The following is a 15,502-nucleotide window of genomic DNA, read 5'->3' on the forward strand; positions in this document are numbered from 1 at the left end:
TATTTATATTAAGATTCATAATAGTAACAAAATTACAGTTATGAAATAACAACAAAATTTTAAGGTTGGGGTCACCACAACATGAGGCGCTGTATTAAAGGGCCACAGCATTAGGAAGGTTGAGAACCACTGCCTTAGAGGATACAGTCTGGGCCAATGACCACCCCAAAACCAAACTTCATGTGTACTCTTTCTGGATGAACACAGGCTGTGCCAGGGCATCAGCTTGGAAAGGAAAATGTTCATTAGGTTTTAGTTCCCACTTGGCTAGGTGCCAAGGGAGAGCTTTGAGAAGAATATCAATTAAAATTGTACAGGTGACACACACTGTCCCCACCTTTCCCATATGCGGTCTAACGAGTTAATACCAGAGAAACATAAGGCCGTCTCCAGGAGACCCATCCTGATGCTGAGACCCGTACTGAGCCTGTAAGAGAGGGACTCTGTGCCTCTTCTCTCTCTGCCCAGCTGGCCGGGCAGAGAATGCCCGTCAATTACAGACCATTGTTCCCAGTCCTTTTTCCTGCTGTTGCCTGTTATGACGTCACTTTTCCTTCTGGGTTCTCCTTAATGTTTTTTTCATCCTGATGCCCCTTGCATAAAATTGTGAGCACTAAATTATAATCCCGTCTCACATCATGGCGTTCTCGGTTGCTGTGCCTTCTTAATGAAGTCAGCCATGTGAGGTGTTCACACCCACCATCTCTGCACTTAGTGGATTGCCATAAATTCCAGGCTAGCATGGGCTACAGAGTCAGTCACATTCACAGGTCCTCCCTTGACCCCCAATCTGTAAAATCTCTGAAACGTACCATTGCATAAAGGTTAATAATTTGCAAGACTCCAACAGGTAAAACAGCTCCTTTGAAAACACACAATGACAGCTCAAACATCTGCGTCAGCAGGGCTTGCTGTTTCCTTGATGTCACATGCTGACTGTTCCAACTAGTCCTGGTTTATATCTTTGTAACTTTGTCCCAAACCTGTCTGTGTAGCAATGTTGCCGCCAAGCTCACTGCAGTGGCTAATTCCTGGGGCTTTTAGCCTTCCTGTTTGCCAGGGAGTGGGTCTTCCCTCATGGCTCCCTTTATGTCGCTGGTGAGTCCCCAGTCTGTCTTCTTTCTCCCCTGCTTTCCTTGTGAGACATGTCAAGTGGCCAGTTCCTGCCACCAGCACATCAAAGGAAAATGGTTGCCAATGAAAGAGAAAGACAGTGTAGGGCGTCTCCTCTATTGGCTTTGGAGCCCACAGACGCTGGCTTAGGTGTGAGAGAATGGTGTCTTAAGCTGTTTATGGGGTGTATTTTACAACTTTTTATCTGAACTCTAAATTCCTCTCCTCTTCAGACTTCTTGTAGAGTAAGGTTGATCTACACCATTTCAGGTTAGAATAACCTGTGGATAAGAACAGAAATAGATGAAATTAAACCATTTCACCAGCTGCATGTATTTATGTGTACAGAATACACATTTATCTATACAGCCAGAGATGATGCTTGACATATTAAGGCTGATGTTTTTTGTTGACAAACTCCACTTAAGGGGGTTGCGTGGTTAGAGGGAGCTTACTGCTTTCCTGGAATTGGGGCACAGCAGTCATGCCTGGTAGCTTCCAGCTGCCTATGACGTCAGCTCCAGGAGGTAGGCTCTGATGTCGCCCTCCAGCCTCTGTGGGCACCCTCACCAAGCCTGGTGTACACCAGCACGAGCACATACACGCCAAATAAGTAAATAACAAACTCACAAATCCTTCCTAAGAGCAGGTCTCCAGTCCTCAAACGCTCCCAGCTAACAATCACTGCCCACTCCCTGTGAAGTAACTGAAAGTGTGTGGAAGCCCCAGTTCCCTCCCCGTGGCGAGAGTAGATGCTAATAGAGGAGGAGGAGGACTTCATTCCAAACCCACAGCCCTAACCACTGCACATCTGCCTCAGAGAAGCCATTTCTCCTTCAGTGCTGCCTCCTCAGAGCAGCTTCGCCTGAGAACAGTGTTCATTGCCTCCTGCTCCCATTCATATAAATGATAAAGGTATTCCAGAAAAGGTGTACACTTGATTTCTAGACTTGTGCTACAAATGGCTTATATTATAAGCAATATAATTAGGCTGTTTTCAAGGTACCTTCTGAAAACAGACTTAAACTAGCCATAAAGCGAGATTAGATTTTTGGACTGGCGAGACGGCTCAGCACATAGTATCTTTGGTTAAGCCTGGCAACTTGAGTTCATTTCCCAGAACCCGAAAGGTAGAAGGAAAGATCCAACTCCATGCTGCTTTCCTGCGACATGCCCACACCATATACGCATCCAGTAATGATGAAGCTTTGAATTAGGCTTTTATTGTAGAACATTTTAACTAAACAAGGTTATTTCCTAAGATCCATTTGACCCGCTCATTCCCTTTGGATTGGTAGTCCGTGAAGTCCACCTTGTGCTTAGTCTCTGTTGTGTGTCTTTCTGGTGTAGATCTCCCTGCTCAAGCAGAACCTGGAGCTGCAGCTTTGCCAGTCACAGACATCTCTGCAGCAGCTGCAGGCGCAGTTCACACAAGAGCGCCAGCGACTCACACAGGAGCTGGAGGAGCTGGAGGAGCAGCATCAGCAGAGACACAAGTCCCTCAAAGAAGCACATGTGCTCGCCTTCCAAACCATGGAAGAAGAGAAGGAAAAGGAACAAAGGGTAAGGTTCCTGGGAAACACGTTCAAAGATTGTCTCCGAGCTTGATGTAGCCCTTAGATTCTTTTTAATGGTTTGTAGGAGCACAGTGTGGGCCTAACATTTGAAGATGAAGTGGGATCGGCCAGCCTTCAGATAATTAAGAATTCCAGTTTTTCTCTTTCTTCTTTTCTTTCTCTTTTAAAATGTTACATGTTGTTTTTATTGAAATGTTCTTCAGAATGTGACTTCCTATAGGAGTCACAGTTCGTAAACACACACTGATTGTACATGATCGCAGATGGATTAGAGTTTATCATAACACCAAGCTAAGCTCATCTTCTGCTTCATAACAGTTAGCAGTTGTGATATAGATTCAGTGACTGTTCTACTCATAGTGTATTATCATAACAGTCTTTCGTCAAAATCTTTTGAGACTGAGTCTCATGTGCCCAGGCTAGCCCTGAACTCACTATGTAGCCCAGGCTGACTTTGAACTCCTGACCCTTCTGACTCAGCCTCCTCAGTGCTAGGATTCTAGGTGTGTGTCACTACACTCAGACTTTTATCAAACTTGAAATTTGTTTTCACCTCTGTGCCCACAAAAAAGAAATGGACCCAAAGGATATGTAGGTTTTGTTTTTTTTTTTAATCTTGGGTTTTTCCCTTACATTCTTTTTTCTCTTTGTAAAAAACAAATCATAATGAAATGAAATTTTAAAATGGTTTAAAATTTCCTCATAATAGAACCCCACAGCTAATATAAAAAATTATAACTACAGTAAACTTAAAAGTGATTTAAATCAAATGACTATATTATTAGATTATTATCACAGTGTTTATCTTTTACTTTGTGTGTGAGCACACACACATGTGTACATCTGCATGGATGTATGTAGAGACCAGATATTGAAGACAAAATAGGTGTCTTCCATTACTGCTCTCCTGTTTTGTTGGTTTTGTTTTAAGGGGACAGGCGTTTGAATGAGCCGGGAGCACACTCATTAGCTAAACTGGCCCATAAGCTCCAGGGATTTTTCTGCTCTGCCTCCCAGGACTGGAATAACAGCTGTGCACTGACACCCAGAACTGGGATTACAACTGTGCACTGACACCCAAGGCTGTGATTACAGCTGTGCAGTGACACCCAGGGCTGTGATTACAGCTGTGCAGTGACACCCAGGGCTGGGATTACAGCTGTGCACTGACACTCAGGGCTGGGATTACAGCTGTGCACTGACACCCAGGACTGGGATTACAGCTGTGCACTGACACCCAGGGCTGGGATTACAGCTGTGCACTGACACCCAGGGCTGGGATTACAGCTGTGCACTGACACCCAGGGCTGGGATTACAGCTGTGCACTGACACCCAGGGCTGGGATTAAAGCTGTGCACTGACACCCAGGGCTGGGATTACAGCTGTGCACTACACCCAGGACTGGGATTACAGCTGTGCACTGACACCCAGGGCTGGGATTACAGCTGTGCACTGACACCCAGGGCTGGGATTACAGCTGTGCACTGACACCCAGGGCTGGGATTACAGCTGTGCACTGACACCCAGGGCTGGGATTACAGCTGTGCACTGACACCCAGAACTGGGATTACAACTGTGCACTGACACCCAGGGCTGGGATTACAGCTGTGCACTGACACCCAGGGCTGGGACTACAGCTGTGCACTGACACCCAGGACTGGGATTACAGCTGTGCACTGACACCCAGGGCTGGGATTACAGCTGTGCACTGACACCCAGGGCTGGGATTACAGCTGTGCACTGACACCCAGGGCTGGGATTAAAGCTGTGCACTGACACCCAGGGCTGGGATTACAGCTGTGCGCTGACACCCAGGGCTGTGATTACAGCTGTGCGCTGACACCCAGGGCTGGGATTACAGCTGTGCACTGACACCCAGGACTGGGATTACAGCTGTGCACTGACACCCAGGGCTGGGATTACAGCTGTGCACTGACACCCAGGGCTGGGATTACAGCTGTGCACTGACACCCAGGGCTGGGATTACAGCTGTGCACTGACACCCAGGGCTGGGATTACAGCTGTGCACTGACACCCAGGGCTGGGATTACAGCTCTCCCCTGCCCTGCCTGTCTTTTTACATGGATGCTAGGGATCTGAATTCAGATCCAGGGCTGGGGACATGGCTCAGCAGGTAGAATATTTGCCATTCCTCCACGAGGACCAGAGTTCAGATCCTCAGAAATCATGTACAGTCATGCATAAGTTTGTTTGCATCTATAATCCCAGTGTTCTCATGGTGGGGAGTCCTTATAGAAGGACAAACCCCAGAAGCTCAGGGGCCAGCGGGTTAGCCTGCTCTGTGTGACAAAACAACATGAAACTGCTTGAAACAAGACAGATAACAAGGACCCACACCCTAAATTGTCTTCTCACCACCCCAACACACACACACACACACACACACACACACACCATGTATATCTTCAGTCACGTACATGCTTAAATACAAGCAGACGCACAAACAAACAAACAAACCTAGGTTCTTGTGCTTGCACAGCAGACGTTTTCCTCACAGAACCATCCCCCAGCCCCCGTGTTATTATATTCTCTGCTTGCATCTCCAGGTCTCTATCGCTTTGCTTCATTTTTCCAGGGAGTGGGGCGTGTGTCTGTATGTGCTCATATGGGTGTGTGCATTCACGTGTGAAGCAGGGGTCAGTGTCAGCTGTGTTCCAGGGAGTGAGACGTGTGTCTGTATGTGCTCATATGGGTGTGTGCATTCGCATGTGAAGCAGGCAGGGGTCAGTGTCAGCTGTGTTCCAGTGAGTGAGACGTGTCTGTATGTGCTCATATGGGTGTGTGCATTCGCGTGTGAAACAGGGGTCAGTGTCAGCTGTGTTCCAGGGAGTGAGACGTGTGTCTGTATGTGCTCATATGGGTGTGTGCATTCGCATGTGAAGCAGGCAGGGGTCAGTGTCAGCTGTGTTCCAGGGAGTGAGACGTGTGTCTGTATGTGCTCATATGGGTGTGTGCATTCGCGTGTGAAGCAGGGGTCAGTGTCAGCTGTGTTCCAGGGAGTGAGACGTGTGTCTGTATGTGCTCATATGGGTGTGTGCATTCGCATGTGAAGCAGGCAGGGGTCAGTGGCAGCTGTGTTCCAGGGAGTGAGACATGTGTCTGTATGTGCTCATATGGGTGTGTGCATTCGCGTGTGAAGCAGGCAGGGGTCAGTGTCAGCTGTGTTCCAGGGAGTGAGACGTGTGTCTGTATGTGCTCATATGGGTGTGTGCATTCGCATGTGAAGCAGGGGTCAGTGTCAGCTGTGTTCCAGGGAGTGAGACGTGTGTCTGTATGTGCTCATATGGGTGTGTGCATTCACGTGTGAAGCAGGGGTCAGTGTCAGCTGTGTTCCAGGGAGTGGTCCGTGTGTCTGTATGTGCTCATATGGGTGTGTGCATTCACGTGTGAAGCAGGGGTCAGTGTCAGCTGTCTTTCTGGGTTTCTCCACACACATTTTTTTTCTTAGATTGAGTTTTTCAATACTTAGAGTTTATCAATCCAGATAGACTGGCTGGCCAATGAGCGCTCAGAATCCATCTGTCTCTTTGCCCTGCCATCCTGGGGTTACAGATAGACGCTGCTATCCCTGACTCTTTGTGTGGGTACTAGAGATCCAAGTTTAAGTCGTCACGTCTGTGCCAGTGCCACTTCCACAGCACCCATGGCTCAGGTGTAAACCATTAATGTGACACCATTTGAATGTGATTCATTTTCTTTAGTTCGCTTCTTAGAGATGTATTTTTCATGTCCTTCCAATGGCCTTAGTATAACAAAGATTTTATAGAAGAGCCAGTCATGCTATCATTTCCACATTACATACAGATAAAGGCTGTTCATTAATTTTTTTATTTGGGTGCAGGCACTGGTTTAAGAAATGGTACAAATAAATTAATGTTGAATTCAACAATGATTATAGCCTTTAAAACCTTTTTTTGTGTTGACAGCTGTTAACCTTAGAGTCTTTGATATGTATAACATATTTTCGTTATATACAAAATAAGTAATTTTAGAAAAATCTTTTGCTTCAAAAAAAAAAGAAAACCTTACTTATATAGTGACCTGTAATCTATAAATCATGTCCAGAAAACCAAGGAAGTTCCTTTGGTTTAAGTAGACACAGTAGGCTGGGCATGGCGCCACATTCCGCGAATGCCTACACCCAGGAGGTAGAGGCAGGAGGAGCAGGGTCTTCATCAACTATGTAGAATGTTTGAGTTCAGACTCGGCTACATGAACACTTGTCCTCAAACCAACAAAAGCAAGAGTCAAGGAAGGCCGGGCAGCGTTGCTAACTGAATTGACTCATTGACTGTTCCTTAAGAATTGAAGTAACACATGAAATCTTAGCAGTAGTGAAATGCTACACATTTGGATTTTGAAAATCATTTAACGTAGATCTTCCGAAAAAATCAGAACTTGAAATATTTCAGCAGTCAAACTACCTCGCTCTAGGTTCTTCCCCAGTGAGACAAGCTTTATTTTACCAATATTGGAGACACTCGTGCTTTGTTTCTGGAAAGCGTTTTTCATATTGTGATAAGCAACCAAATACTAAATTATAAAACACCACTTTTCTGTTAAAGAAATGTAGCCCTAGTTAACGGCACTGTCTCTCATAAATAATTCATTTTAGAAAATACAGGAAACAAAAGCAACAAAAATTCTGTCGCAGTCAGTTTGTCTCTCCCTAGGACCTAGGGTGGTGTTTTTTCTCTTAACCACGTGTAGACTGCTGCATCCACACAGCCTTTGAAGCAGCGTGTCACGTGCAACCTGTAATAGGTGCTTTAATGTCACGGTGACAGAATTCCTGTCAGAATGTTGTATTAGCTTTTTCTTGAGAACACATGAACAAATGTCTCCTCACTCCAGGTAGGACCCGACAGGACCAAAGCAGCAAGTCTAGCTTGATGAACCAATGCAGTAAATTGGGATCACTTAAAGGAACACATACCACCAAAGCAAAATGCCCCACATCCTTGCTCCATCAGTCTTTAACCATCAGGAAAGGATCCTATGGGCCCAGAAAGGTCTTCTCCCTTCCATGAGAGAATGCTTGCAGCCTCAGCTCTGAGAGTTGCCTGCAGGACAGCCCAGCTGCTCTGACTTCAAGAGCCTGGCCATACCATGCCCGGAGAAAAGGGCTGCACAGTGCAGGAAAACCCAAGGGAGAAAACTTACTTTGGCACAGTTTCAGGTTGCAGTGAGGAGAGCTCCGCCCATCACCACAGTCCAGGAAGCAGAGTGAAAGCCATCCCTGGGCCTGAGCTACAACATCCTGAAGTCTTGTCGGTAGTGAGTTTCTGCTTCCAGGTAGACCTGCTTCCTAAAGGATCCACTCAGCTGCTCCAAAAAACACCACCAGCCAGGGAGCAGGTGATCAACCCATTAGCATTTAGAGACATCTCAGGAATAAACAAAAAGCACTTCAAGCTACTTAACCCTCAGAGAATTGCATCACACAAATACTTTATAGAAAATAGCTCTAAGAGATTTAATTAGAGCAAGGCTGCCTAAATGCCCTCCTGGTGCTTAGGCAACCCTAGCGAGGCGCAAGCTTTGTGTTCTCACTTAATGATAACCCCCTCCCCCCCCCTCCTCTCCTTTCTGGATGCACGGGATTTTTTTTCCTTAATTTTCAGTAATTTGTATCCTTAGCAACTTTAGAAAATAACTTCATCTGAAAACTGCCTGAAGCTAAAGGTTTATATTTCCAGATTCAGCAAAGTATGTTGAGCCAAACTGGTTTCATGATTAATTGTGTTCTGCCGACTTGACCCAATGAATTTGTTTTCTGGTTATAGTTACTCTGTATCTTATTTTCATGAAAATGAACTAAAACAGCTTAGCCTGCTTAAGTACTGGGCTCGCGAGCTGTTTTCTCTTTTGTTTCCTGTATCCCAGCATAAGAACTGGTCTGCTTCTCCCGTCTAGGCTCTGGAGAATCACTTACAGCAGAAGCATTCTGCAGAGCTGCAGTCACTGAAAGACGCACACCGAGAGTCCATGGAGGGCTTCCGCATGGAGATGGAGCAGGAGCTTCAGACGCTCCGCTTCGAATTAGAAGACGAAGGAAAAGCGATGCTTGGTATTGTGGGAAGGATCATAATCTTGTCGTACTGAGTGGTACAGTCTTCCATTGTAAACCTCAGCAGGAAGCATCAAGCTGTGTATTTAAATTTTGGAACATCAAGATGATGCTTCCGTGTGAAGAGGCAAGGAGAGTAGACTAGAATGGCCTCAGCTTCCTCTGCCCTCTGATAAAGCAGTGTTCATAAGCGGTTTGTCTGTCTTTGTGGAGCTAAATGGAAGCAGGACACTTTGGGATCCCAGAAACAGGTCACTGGCCAGTAGCCCCCATTTACCCCCACATACACCCACTTCTACCCCCCACATGCAGCCACACACAGGTCCACTCACGCACTCACGTGTGCACCCCCACACATGGCTCATGGCTTGGACCTTACAGGCATGTGTTTCTACTTCAGGATTGGTTTTGGTAAGAAAGAAAAAAAAAAAAAACCCAGTCTTTTATTGAAATCTCTTTCATGTGGGAATCTTCCCTATGAGGTGGTTCTTTGTAAAATGAGATAAAAGTTTTGAAGAAAAAATTAGATGTGTATTTAAAAATATGTTTATGGCTTTTTGATGTTATTAGATAACTCATTTCTGCCATCTCGTTTTCCTTCTGCTTGATTCAATCCCTAAATAATTCTCCTGGTATTTCTTCCTGTGTGCTTGGCGTACTCCTGTGTATACTCTTTCCAGGTGGGACGTGGGAACAACGAGGACTAGCAGGGTGTGAGTGGCTCTCTGGGTCTCAGAGGGGGCCACGTGTCCTGTCCATCAGCCATTGGACTGGTGCTGATGTCCTAGGCCATGCTGGTACAGTTCTCATATTTCTCCTTGAGAAACCCTGTGACACCTCACATGAAAGTCAGAGCAACGGTGAACTTTTATCCAAGATTTGTGAACTATCACATTGTGCGCTAAAGTCCGCACTGTGCGGTTTTATTAAAAATGAATGCTGCTCTCTGTCTTTGCATGGGGCTGAAAGTTAAGATCAGAAGTGGCCTTTGTAGAATGATGGCCCAAGAGAGAGGCCATGTCCACAGCTGTGTGATGTGAAGTTGAAAGAGCCAGGTGTTAGAAATATTCTTGTTAAGCCCACTGAAATGTGATTTAAATACCATTGTGTTGAAAAGAGATTTGGGGAACCTCTAAAAATGTTTTCTTTTTAAGATAGCTGTAGATTTGCATACCTTTTAAAATTTTATTTTTATTTTTTTAAAAAGAAAACAAACTATGTTTTTTCATTACACTTACTAATCCAAGTTCCCACTATCTTCCCTTCTCCCATTCCCTTCACTTACTTCTCCACCTCACCCCCATCCACTCCTCAGAGAGGGGAAGACACATTGCTTTGGGGAAGGTCCAAGGCCTTCCTTACTATATCTGGGCTGAGCAAAAATGTCCATCCAAAAAGAATAGGGTTCCAAAAAGCCAGTACAAGCAGTAGGGATAAATCCTGGTGCCACTACCAGTGGCCCCTCAGTCTACCCCGGCCATGCAACTGTCAACCACATTCAGAGGGAATAGTTTGGTCCTATGTTTGTTCCTTTCTAGTCGGTCTGGTGTTCGTGAGCTTCCATCAGCTCAGGTAGACTGCTTCAGTGGGTGTACCCATCATGGCCTTGACCTCTTTGCTCATGTTCTCATTTCTCCCACTCTTCAACTGGACTTTGGGAGCTCAGTCCAATGCTTCTAATGCGGATCTCTGCCTCTGTCTCCATCAGTTGCTGGAAGAAGGTTCTATAGTGATATTTAAGATATTCATCAGTCTGACTACAGGACAAGGCCAGTTTGGGCACCCTCTCCTCTATTGCTTAGGGTCTTAGCTGGGGTAATCCTTGTGAATTTCTGAATTTCTCTAGAGTCAGGTTTCTTGCTAACCCCATAATGGCTCCCTCAATCAAGATATCTCTTTCCTTGCTCTCATTTCTGTCCTTTCTCTATCTCAACTATCCCATTCCCTCAAGTTCTCCTCACCTCTCCCCTTCTCTCCTCTTCTTCCCCAATCCCCTCCCTTTCCCATCCACCCCTATGTTCTCAATTTTGTCAGGTAATCTTGTCTATATTGACTTTCTAGGTGGGTCTATATGTGTTTTTCTTAGGGTTCACCTTGTTACTTAGCTTCACTAGGATCATGAACTATAGGCTCAGTGTCCTTTGTTTATAGCTATTATTCACTTATGAGTGAGTACCCCAGCTAAGACCCTAAGCAATAGAGGAGAGGGTGCCCAAACTGGCCTTGTCCTGTAGTCAGACTGATGAATATCTTAAATATCACTATAGAACCTTCTTCCAGCAACTGATGGAGACAGAGGCAGAGATCCACATTAGAGCATTTATCATAACTAAGGAAAACTATAATTTTACTATGTACTTTTCAACTCCATCAAAGAGGATATATTACCTTAGTAAACAAGAAGTGCATTGTAAGCAACTTCCAAAACTCTAGAATTGACAGAGACATCTTGCTGCCTGGTCAGTCACCCAAAGTTCTTCTGTATCATTGGAGCATCCATCTTCCGCCTACAAGCCCATAGTATCCAGCAGACTTTTCCATGAAGCGGGAAATTTCAAAGAGAGTTCCACCTATATTGGCAGTTTGTCAGTCACTTTCTTCTGTGTCCTGCAGAAGGTCTTGCAGACTCTTTCATGAAGCAGGAACCCTGAAGCACTGTCTCACCTTTAGGCAAGTTCAGCAGTCATTTTTCTGCAGGTGATGTATGTCCAGTTCAAGCAGTCCAGGCAAGAGCAATTTCTTGCCAGAATGGATAACCAACTCCATAAGGAGCCTCTTCAATGCCAACCTTTTTCTTGACGTAGATTTGTGCTGCCAGGAGCAGATGTGTGTTAAAACTAACATGACTGCAAGCTTGACATCCCACATCACACATTCTCTCTAGCATAAACTATCATTGGTATTTTTGATGTGGGGTTGGTGAAGATTTTTTCCCATTCAGTAGGGTATCGTTTTGTCTTACTGACTGTGTCCTTTTCTTTACAGAAGCTTTCAGTTTCAGGAGGTCACAGTTATTTATTGTTGTTCTCAGTGTCTGTGCTACTGGGGTTATATTTAGGAAGTGGTCTCCTGTGCCTATACATTGAAGGCTACTTCCCACTTCTCTTCTACCAGGTTTAGTGTAGTCAAATTTATATTGAGGTCTTTAATCCATTTTGACTTGAGTTTTGTGCATGGGGATAGACTATTTTCATTCTTCTATATGTTGACATCCAGTCATGCTAGCACCATTTGTTGAAGATGCTTTCCTTTCTCCATTGTATAATTTTAGCTTCTTTGTCAAAAATCAGGTGTTCATAGGTGTGTGGATTAATATCTGGGTCTTTGATTCACTTCCCTTGGTCAACGTCTCTGTTTTTATGCCAATCCATCTGTTCAGGACCTTCTGGCTTTTATGATTTCCATTGAGAAGTCGGGTGTAATTCTGATAGTTCTACCTCTATATGTTACTTGATCTTTTTCTATTGCAGCTCTTAATATTCTTTCCTTATTCTTTATGTTTTGCTTTTTGATTATTATATGTCAAGGGAACTTTTTTGTTTTGTTTTGTTTTGTTTTTTGTTTTATCCAGTTTACTTGGTGTTCTGTAAGCTTCTTGTACCCACATAGGGATATCCTTCTTTAGGTTGGAAATGGTCTCTTTCATGATTTTGTTGGTTATAGTTTCTGTGCCTTTGAGCTGGAGTTCTTGTCCTTCTTCTATCCCTATTATTGTTTAGTTTGGTCTTTTCATGGTGTCCCAGATTTCCTGTGTGTTTTGTGTTAAGAATTTGTTGGATTTAGTCAGGCGGTGGTAGTGCACGCCTTTAATCCCAGCACTTGGGAGGCAGAGGCAGGTGGATCTCTGTGAGTTTGAAGCCAGCCTGGGCTACAAGAGCTAGTTCCAGGACAGGCTCCAAAACTACAGAGAAACCCTGTCTCGAAAAAAAGAAAACAAACAATCAAAAATGAATTTGTTGGATTTAATGTTTTCTTTGACCAATGAATTTATTTCCTCTATAGTATCTTCAACACCCGAGATTCTCTCTTCCATCTCTTGTATTCTGTTGGTTATACTTGCCTTTGTAGTTCCTGTTCATTTGCCCAGATTTTCCATATCCAGAATTCCCTCAGTTTGTGTTTTCTTTATTGTCTCTATTTCAGTCTTTACATCTTGACCTGTTTGTTTCATCTGTTTGGTTTTTTTTTCTTGGGTTTCTTTGAGGGATTCATTAATTTCTTCCATTTTTTTGTTTATTTTTTCCTCCATTTCTTTAAGGGAGTTTTTCATTTCCTCTTTAAAGGTCTCCATAATCTTCATAAAGTTATGTGCAAAATAGGTTTCTTCTGCTTCTTCTTCTTCCGGGTTATCATGATCAAGTCTTCCTGTTGTGTGACCACTGGGTTCTGGTGTTACCATGTTGCTTTTTAGGTTGTTAGATGAATTCTTGCATTGGCGCCTACCCATCTCTTCCTTTAATTGATGCCGGCAGTATCTTTGTGTCTTGGTCCAATCATTGCAAAGAGATTTTGAGTTTTGTTCTTGGTCTGCTCTGTACTGTGAAGTCTGTGTCTCAGGGAGCCACTGAGGTCTTTTTTAGCCTGATCTCTTGGTCTGCTCTCCTTGTTCCTTCTCTTGGTCCACTCTGTGCAGTCACAACTTGTGCTTTAGAGTTCCTCTCTTGGTCCTCTCAGCAGAAAACTCTCCTGCAGGCTGGCTAGATAATCTGAAGTAGGTGGGGGAGGGGCCTGGGGTTTTGCCACACTGTGCAGGGCCTAGACAGTGGCGTGTCCCGCCACATGGTTGCACATGTCTGGCCACTCACCTTTTGGTCCTCTCAGTATTGTAGCAAGCTGTGTTTCTGAGTTCCACTGAGGTTGCAGGATAATAGGTAAGTTTGAGGGCAGGATAGGGCTTGTAGCTTGCAGGGTCCTGTGGCTGTAGGAGGGTATTGGGGCAGCCTACCTGCAGGAAAACTCTCCTGCTGGCTGGCTAGAGAAGCCTATGCAGTTGGGGGAGGGTCCTGGGATTTTGCCCCACTGTGGAGGTCCTGGAGAGTGGGTGTCCCGCCCCGTGGTTGGGACACTCCCTTCTTGGTCCTCTCTGTATTGTAGCAAGCTGTGTTTCAAAGTTCCACAGAGGTTGCCGGATGATAGGCGAGTTTTTGCATACTTTTTTAAATTTAATTTTTAAGATTTTTGTGAGAATTTTATATAAGTATTTACATCATTATACCATATTCCCTCATTTCCTTCCATGTCGCTTGCTCCCTCCTAAATTCATGACCTTTTCTTCCTTAATTATTATTCCATATATTCCTATATTATTCCATTATATAGGCTGCACCTATATAAGTGCAGCCTGCTGAGGCCAAGGCCTACTGTTGCTGCTTACATATACAACTATTTACGGCAGATAACTTGGCATTGAACAATCAATCCCACTGATGTCCCCCATCTGAAGCTGGATAAGAACCTTCGTATCTAGGGGGAGGGCCTTATGAGAGCTCCCATCCACCGTGCCCTGTCTACTGGTGTTGTCATTGCACGGGTCTTGTTTACAGGACCATGTCCTTGAGATCTCACCTGTGGGGCTTCCCTGTCATATACAGAGGAAATGGTACAAAAAGATTCCCTTGGGTCTTTCCCCATTTCCCATAATAGCATCCTGTAAAAGTGTATTACAGTGTTACAACTAGAATATTGGTACAGATACTGTTAAGATGCAGGACTTTTATGTCCTTTGGAGAACACACCTTCTTCACTGTCTTTCCTGTGGGATTCCTGGCAAACCTCAGGATGTTCTCGATTTCTACTGCATTGGCAGTTTGTGAATATCATCATTTCTGTATGTGGAGTCAACAGTGTTTCTTTTGAAATTGCCTTTTCCCCCCTCACTATAATTCTCCAGTGTCACCCATGTTATTGTGGGCATCTCTAGCTTGTGCCTTTTCATCCTAGCCATAGGTACTGCGTCACCGTATTCCTGTCTCTTTCAGTCACCGAAGGTGATCTGGGTTTCAGTTTGCCATTACATACATTCATGTGTATGTTGTTTGTGTAAATTCAAGGTTTTGGTTGCCTGGAATAAAAACCAGGAGAAAAGTTTCTAGGTCATATAGTAGTTACGTATTTATTGAGTTTTTGAAGACCCAGCCAGAACATTCATCAGAATGCCTCTGCCATTGTGCAATCCATGAGCATTGTATGAATGCCCCGCTTCCCTCGTATCTCGCCCACATTTGATGTTGTGACTGTATGTCATACACCTCATAGTTTTACTTTACATTACTCTAGTTTAGATAGAGATGTTGAATATTATTCATGTTCTCATCAATTTCATGTCTTCCTTTTTGGTTAAATTCTTCCTTGTAACTGTTGAGTTTTAAGTATTCTACTTATATATTCTTGATACTAGTCCTTCGTCAGGATCCTTCAGGTCTGTTTACTCTATCACTCCCATGAACATAATCTCCCCAAGTTCACCATCAACTTTTGAGCTATCGTCACTGACTGAGTCTCATCTTATTTTCTTTGTGTGTACATCTGGCCACTTTGGCCTTCTTAGGTCTTTCTTCACTTAGTTTCCACCTCACAACATATTGGAAAGTATTGACTTTCCCATCTGTAGTGTTTATTCTCACTTGCCAGACCTGACCTATCTCCATGTGTATCCATTAACTACTGCTTTTCTCTGATAATTCAATTCTTCGTGTGTGTGTGTGTGGTGTATGTGTGTGT

At 44.3% G+C, this 15,502-nt stretch overlaps 1 protein-coding gene across 11 annotated transcripts in view; it reads left to right on the forward strand.

The window, feature by feature from the left end:
• The window catches only part of Fam184a (family with sequence similarity 184 member A), a 132,914-nt gene that overhangs the window by 99,046 nt on the left and 18,366 nt on the right, over positions 1–15,502 (forward strand). For all 11 annotated transcript variants that reach the window (XR_005974556.1, XR_005974557.1, XM_041654948.1 and 8 more), the window contains 2 exons: positions 2,464–2,676; positions 8,629–8,782. Coding sequence is in view for 9 of the 11 variants with exons in the window: in XM_041654948.1 (XP_041510882.1) it covers positions 2,464–2,676; positions 8,629–8,782 (367 nt within the window). In the remaining 2 variants the exon portion in view is untranslated. The remainder of the gene's footprint in view (positions 1–2,463; positions 2,677–8,628; positions 8,783–15,502) is intronic.

The sequence above is a fragment of the Microtus oregoni genome, unplaced genomic scaffold, assembly GCF_018167655.1.
Source record: "Microtus oregoni isolate MIOR12 unplaced genomic scaffold, Mior012 000006F_ref0000085, whole genome shotgun sequence".
In the NCBI taxonomy this organism is placed as follows: domain Eukaryota; kingdom Metazoa; phylum Chordata; class Mammalia; order Rodentia; family Cricetidae; genus Microtus; species Microtus oregoni.